This window comes from Nicotiana tabacum, chromosome 11 (genome assembly GCF_000715075.1).
Source record: "Nicotiana tabacum cultivar K326 chromosome 11, ASM71507v2, whole genome shotgun sequence".
Classification (NCBI taxonomy): Eukaryota; Viridiplantae; Streptophyta; class Magnoliopsida; order Solanales; family Solanaceae; genus Nicotiana; species Nicotiana tabacum.
This window is the reverse complement of record NC_134090.1, coordinates 179,605,975-179,612,973: the sequence shown is the minus strand read 5'-3', so window position 1 is coordinate 179,612,973 and position 6,999 is coordinate 179,605,975. Positions and strand designations below refer to the sequence as shown.

Here is a 6,999-nt window from a genome sequence, read left to right as displayed (position 1 = left end):
ACAAATTAACCTTAGAAAAATGATGTGTTTGTTGGAGTTTGGCACTGCAGGAAACTTTGAATAAGCTATTTTATTTCTCTTTAAAAAAAATAAAATTAAGTAAATAAAAGTTGACATAGAACTTTGACAATTGGGCACACTCTTCTGCTTCCTACTGCTATAAATATGTGAACATATTTCACTTTAAGCAGTACCAAACCAGAAATTGGGACAAATATCTTCTTCTCCCTTTTTACTGCTAATTCTTCCTTATTTTTATCTCATTAAAGACATGGCTAAGATATCATTTTTACTACTAATAATAATCCCTTTTCTTCTTGGAATGAGCTCTGCTGAGTTGACTTCAAATTTCTACTCTTCAACTTGCCCTAATGTCCTCTCTGTAATCAAAACTGCTGTGAATTCTGCTATCTCTAAAGAGTCTCGCATGGGGGCTTCTTTGCTTCGTCTTCATTTCCATGATTGTTTTGTTAATGCAAGTTTATTACCTTTGCCTCGTTTCATTCATCTATGTGTTTACCCTATCCAAATCTATTTCATTCTAGTTGACACACACACACACACTATATATATATATATATATATATATATATATATATATATATATATATATATAAAACTTGTTATAGTATAGCTTTACTCATTTCTTGAGTAGTAGTACTATTCATGCATGCATGCATGCATGAATGCATGTGGCTTGCAAATAAAATGTAGCTTCGAGACAATCATATATATATATATATATTCTTAAACAACATACTTTGATGACAAATAAACATGTGATGGACAGATTTACTGTCCAAAATATGGGGCACATGAACCTATATTCTCTCTATCAAACTAAGTATTTTATGTATAGAATTGATCTAATATTATTTGTTTGCCCTCATGTTCTAAGAAGGTTGAATATCGAGTTATTTACCTAGAGGAACATGAATCAATACTTTTTTTCCCTCCTATGTTTACTGATGCACCCATATTCTATTACTAGCTGGTAGCGCCTGTGTTTTGGTTGCTCTACTTCCTAGTTGTTGTTAATACTTTTCTGACTTTTACACTACTGTATTTTTTTTCTCTGTACTATTGTGATTTGCATGCTTGCTTGGAGACGAGGGTCTACTGGAAATAACATCTTTACTTACGTAAGGTAGGGGTAATGCTGCGTACATAATACCCTCTCCAGACCCCCAATTTGTGGGATACTCTGAGTTTTTGTTATTGTTGTTGCTGTTGTTATTAGTGATACACCCATATTCAAGAAATTCTTGATCCGCCTTTGTGTGACATGTTTACATATTTGAATCAGGGTTGTGATGCATCTGTGCTATTAGATGATACATCAAGTTTCACGGGAGAAAAGACTGCTAATCCAAACAGTGGATCATTAAGAGGATTTGATGTGATTGATACTATCAAAACTCAAGTAGAGTCAACATGTGCTGGAGTTGTATCTTGTGCAGATATTTTGGCTGTTGCAGCTAGAGACTCTGTTGTTAAAGTAAGCCAAAAAATACATATGCTTAAAATATTCTATAAACTTAGTTTATAAATTAATTTTTTTAAAGTCACGGCCTTAAATACTCCTAACAGACACCCCATGCAATACTTGATGGATATTTAACTAATAAATTGTTGGTTAGGGAAAAGAAAAGAAAGTATGTTGACCTTTAAAAGCTAAGCACAAGTCAAAGTTTTGATATGCAACTTCCGTTTGGTCATAGATTTTAGTTTTATTTTTAAATTTTTTTTAAAATATTATTTGTTTATGAAATATGATCTTGTTTTGGATTTTTTTTTTTTAAATTTTCAAGTTTCCAAAAATGGTTTAGGGCAGTTTTTGGGTGAAAATATATCTTCCAATTACAAAGCTTCAACTTTTCTTCAAATAATATACATGTTCAAATACAACTTCAACTTTCAAAATTTATTTTTCAAAACTCTTTTTTCAAGTTTCAATCAAATCAATGTCCAAACGCTAGCTAGGTACTGCATATCATTCTTAGTGTTAATTAGATGGAAAGTACATTCTAGAAACGGAGGACAACAACAACTTGAAAGTTGTTGGTAGTGTGTACGCAGACCTTACCCCTACCCTGGGGTAGAGAGGCTGTTTTCAAATAAACCCCCGACATCCTTCCCTCCAAGAACTTCCCATCTTGCTCTTGGGGAGACCCGAACTCACAACCTTTTGGTTGGAAGTGGAGATTGCTTACCATCAGAGCAACCCCTTTTGTCTATTCTAGAAACGGAGGCTTTTTCATAAAGGCTTTTTCATAAATAACCAGCCAGATTTATTATTTGCTTTCGTTAGTTGGTCTACATAAATTATATACGATTATATACATATTATACATAAATTATTTATATATTATATATTCGTTAATTATTTTTTGTTTAAGCGGTTGTGTGAACGATTATTTAGATTAATTCGTCATAAACTAATTAGGCGTGAACTTGATTGATTTATCAGCTTGGTGGCCCTAGTTGGAATGTTTTACTCGGCAGAAGAGACTCAACAACTGCAAGTTTGAGTGCAGCAAACAATGACATTCCTGCACCAACTTTGAACCTAAGCAGCCTTATTTCTTCCTTCTCTAACAAAGGTTTTAATTCGAGGGAAATGGTGGCACTCTCAGGTTTATTTTACTTCCACAAATTATTATTCTTTTTAATTTTCCTATATATATATATAGAGATTTCTACGAATGGTTATTCACTGCTTTTCATACGTAACTTTTGTACGGTTTAACATTGTCATCGCAATGATGGAGTCAGAACTTTCATTAAGAGGAGTCAAAATATAACGAAGTATACGAAAAAGTAAAGGAGATTCAATATACATCAAAATTATAACGAAGTATACGAAGAAGTATATACAATAAAAAAAATATTTATAGCTACATAGTGTATTAATTTTTAGACGGAGGGGTATAAATTGACACATCTTGGAATAAGGTGGTTGTCGATAGAGAATTTGTGGTATGTCGAAAAATATTTTTCAAAAATGATCTTTCAGATATAAGTTATTTTCTGGTGTTTGATTTTATAAGTATTTTTAGTAAAAATATTTTGCACAAAAGTGGAAAAATGACTTCCCTCACTTTTGAGCGGAAGCCATTACCTTCATTATATCTCTGCCCTTACTTTAGGTCATTACTTTAACCAACATATAAATATTATTATCAATCTTTATTACTCAAAAATTTCAAAACACACCAAGTTATTCTAAAACAATCGTCTATTTTATGCAAACAATTGGGTTCATAATCTAATATTTGTCGTTTTTCATATATTTCGTGTAAGAAATACTAGGTTCAGTAAACTCGTAACTCTAAGGCTACATCCACAAATAAAACTAAATCAAAATATTTTGGTATTTTGCAGGATCTCACACAATAGGCCAAGCAAGATGTACTACATTCCGAGATCGTCTCTACAATGAAACAAACATAAATTCATCATTTGGTACAACAATTAAAGCAAATTGTCCACAAAATGGAGGTGACAACAATCTTTCTCCACTTGACACAAGTCCAACATCATTTGACAATGTTTATTACAAGAATTTACAAAGCCAAAAGGGAATTCTTCATTCTGATCAACAACTATTTAATGGAGGCTCAACTGATTCTATAGTTAACACTTATAGTTCAAATTCAGCCACTTTTTTCACTGATTTTGCAATGGCTATGGTTAAAATGGGTAATCTTAGTCCACTTACTGGTACCAATGGCCAAATCCGCAAAAATTGCAGAAAAATTAATTAATATTTCACATAAATGAGATTCTAAAATTTGATCTCTAGAATTCTAAGTGTTATTATGTTTTTCCTTTTGTTTTATGGCAAAATTTTATGTTCTATGTTTTTGGAGGTAAAGATGGTAAAGTCCCTCTCCAATATGTAACTTTCCAAGTATTGAAATAAAATAAATAATATAATTATTCTATCTTTATATACTACTAACATATTGTTTGGAATGTATCATTTCATAATGTATCATTTCATAATGTATCATATAGTGTTATATTGTATTGTACTGTATCGTTTTGATGTATATAATATTTGGATAGATTGTGTTGTTTTTTATTTTTTCATGATGTCATGCACCAACAATATGAACAACAAATTTGCAATATTATAAAGAAAAAGTAAGGTACGAGGTAAAAAGCTAGGGTAAAGGATAAAAAGGATTATTTAATAATATGGAAGGGCAAGATGAGAGAAAAAAAATAAGAGAACGACGCGACCACACCAAATCGGTCGTTCCATAAAGTGACACTTTTTCGTCGTTACATAACAACATATTTAACAACGCGACACAATAAAATTTAAGTAACAATCAAACCAAACATTGTATTTAAAGTAATAATATGATACAATAAAATATGTAACAACCATCCAAACAAGCTGTAAACTTAATATGGCAAGAAAATCAAAGCGAGTTTGTGTATTGCACACTGAAAAATTACACCTCAAGAAATGGAAAGTATACAAAATTAGAATTACAGGATTGTGTATCTATATATGGTGCCTTACAAGAAAGGGAGAAAAAAAAAGATTACAAATTAACAGTATTCTTATCCCTAAACAGTGAACATTTGTCATCTGTTTGGTAACTTTATAATTACAATTTTTGTATAAAGATATATACTTGGGTGAGGAAAGGAAAAAGAAAATTAAATTAAAGGAATTAGTGCATATATATAACTTATGAGTCAGCCCCAACTTCTGTAGTTGAACCAATCCCAACTTGTAACCAATGAGAAGGATTTTCAGAACTTGTATTCATATCCTTTAATTCACTTAGCTTAGCTAACTTCAATTTACTGTCTGCTTCATCATCTTCTACATTTTGCGTCAAACTATTATTATTGTTATTGTTGTTATTGTCGTTATTGTTTTTGATTTCCTCAAGGTAGTAGTTGTCACTGGAATTATCTTTAGTATTCCATGGATGCAAATGTATTTCGGTAGAGACCTCGAAACTCAAAGGATTCATAGGGTCTCGTCTAACTCGTGACATGTCTTCGTGTGATGGAATGTTAAGATCTAATGCATCACCTGATTTTCTTAAGTTTGATCGTAGATTAATTTGCTCCATATGACTATGGAAATTGTATTTCGATGAATCGGGTGAATTAGAGGTGATCCAATGGCATCTTTTGTGTCCACCTAAAGCTTGCCCTGTGGAGAAAACTCTATGACATATTGAGCATTCATGGATTTTTGATTTCCTCATTGATTTTGAAGCTTGTAATGTGAATTCATCATGTATAATATTCATATCTTGATCACCAATTAAGCTATCATCTAGTTGATCTTGTTTGGCTGCATAACACCCTTTAACTTTTTTGTGACTTGCCCTATGTCCACCTAGGGCTTGGTGGGAATTGAAGACTTTCTTGCAAGCTTTGCATTCAAACAACCCTTTAGAAGAAGCCCCTTTAGCCTTGTTGTCCAAGGGTACACGAGTAGTCACTAATGGGGTGAGGTAGGTCATGGGGTTTCGTGCTCGCTCTTCCTCCTTGCTAGCTGAGGCACACGACTCCTCTGGCTCAGCCAACGATGTATCAACCCTCGCGTTGGCTAAATCTATAAGACATTTTGCAAGGAGAAGATCATCTTCCTCACTTGATGGATAAGTTGAAGTACTAAGGGTTCCTACTTTTGTTCTCAATGACCTCTTCCTTTTAGACCATCCATACCCTTTTCTTTCACCATTAGTAATGTACTCCTCGCCCTCTGAACAGGGCGAGGATACTAGTGATTCTTCTACATCTTCTGAGCTACATTTTCCATGCTCAAGAAAAGATTTCCAGGACGAGAATTCTTTCCCACAATTCTCACATACCCTATTGCTCTTTTGTCGATTAGGGTTTGTTCTTAATTGATACATCCTCTTATTACCTCCCTTAACACTCCCTCCAAACTTATCTTCCCAATCACTAGCTGGATCATCATCATCCAAATTTGCACCTTCATCTCCAATTCCATGAGCTCTCATATGCCCACCTAGAGCTCTCCCACACACAAAACCTTTCTTGCAAACCCTACAATAATGCTTAAAAACCGGTTGTTGTTGTTGTTCTTGATCTATACAAGCCATTGCTTAAATTTTATATTTTTTCATTAAATATACTACTTTAAAGTATGATTCAGAAGAAACACAAGAAATAAGAAGCAAATGTACATGCATGGGAGAGTTTGTTCTCTTGTACTAGAAGTTGTTATGGACTTGTACGGTTAGAAAAAGTTAGTCCTAGTTTTTAGTTGGAGTAGTGGTTTAATTTGTGGAGGAGAGTTTAGAGGTAGAGAGAAAAATAGGAGTGTGAGTGGAAGTGAGGAGTGAGAGTTGACAAGTGGAAGGATAATGTAGTGAAGGACTAATTTTTCTTTTACAGACTTTTTATTAACAACCAAATGGACGGCGCAAAAGATTAATCTTACACATAATGGCGTCATTAGAGTAAAAATTATATTTATTTTAAATTATTCTTCTTCTTCTTCTTATTATTATTATTATTATTATATATATATAGATTCGCTGAACAGCCGCAAATAGGGGACATCAAATGAACAAATATGGTTATATTTGGGCATGTTAAAATTAGTTAGATCAATAAGTGAGTTGACCTATAAACCGTACAGTGTTTGCTTGATCAAATTGAAACGGGTCAATTTGGCTAAGCATTGGGTCATAATTCTAATTTGTTTGTTGTGTCTTTTGTATTTTGTTTATATAATTATCAAAATACGAGAAGGAAGTCAAAAAAGATGCAAAGGAAAAGAGAGGGGCATTTGCAACTATACCCAGTTTTGGGGTCACAATTAAAATTATATTTACTTTGCAAAAAAAATTGCAAGCGTACCATTTTAGGATAAATTTTAGACTTAACGGGTCTGAAGTTAGAAAAAAATAGAAACAATCTGAAGTGCAATGCACTTAAGGCCAATTAAGTCTAAAATGCAAAAATTACACTTAAGATGCACTTAAGGCC

General features: G+C 32.8%; 2 protein-coding genes across 2 annotated transcripts; one reads left to right on the top strand and one right to left on the bottom strand.

Annotated features, from left to right (window-relative positions):
• The first annotated feature begins 206 nt into the window (after positions 1 to 206).
• LOC107804614 (cationic peroxidase 1-like) lies at positions 207 to 3,947 on the top strand. Its single transcript, XM_075225972.1, has 4 exons — positions 207 to 475; positions 1,307 to 1,498; positions 2,471 to 2,636; positions 3,385 to 3,947. The coding sequence occupies exons 1-4, from the start codon at positions 272 to 274 to the stop codon at positions 3,765 to 3,767; spliced, it is 945 nt and encodes a 314-aa protein (XP_075082073.1). The 5' UTR covers positions 207 to 271; the 3' UTR covers positions 3,768 to 3,947.
• A 529-nt stretch (positions 3,948 to 4,476) lies between these two features.
• On the bottom strand, positions 4,477 to 6,154 carry LOC107804616 (zinc finger protein ZAT9-like). The gene has a single exon (XM_016628537.1). The coding sequence runs from the start codon at positions 6,105 to 6,107 to the stop codon at positions 4,710 to 4,712; it is 1,398 nt and encodes a 465-aa protein (XP_016484023.1). The 5' UTR covers positions 6,108 to 6,154; the 3' UTR covers positions 4,477 to 4,709.
• Positions 6,155 to 6,999: the final 845 nt, after the last annotated feature.

Excerpts from the sequence above, each read along its gene's own strand:
- LOC107804614 (XM_075225972.1), top strand. The coding sequence starts at position 272 with ATGGCTAAGATATCATTTTTACTACTAATAATAATCCCTTTTCTTCTT. Across the intron at positions 476-1,306 it reads TCCATGATTGTTTTGTTAAT|GGTTGTGATGCATCTGTGCT; the intron begins GCAAGTTTATTA and ends TATTTGAATCAG. Across the intron at positions 2,637-3,384 it reads GGAAATGGTGGCACTCTCAG|GATCTCACACAATAGGCCAA; the intron begins GTTTATTTTACT and ends GGTATTTTGCAG.
- LOC107804616 (XM_016628537.1), bottom strand. The coding sequence starts at position 6,107 with ATGGCTTGTATAGATCAAGAACAACAACAACAACCGGTTTTTAAGCAT.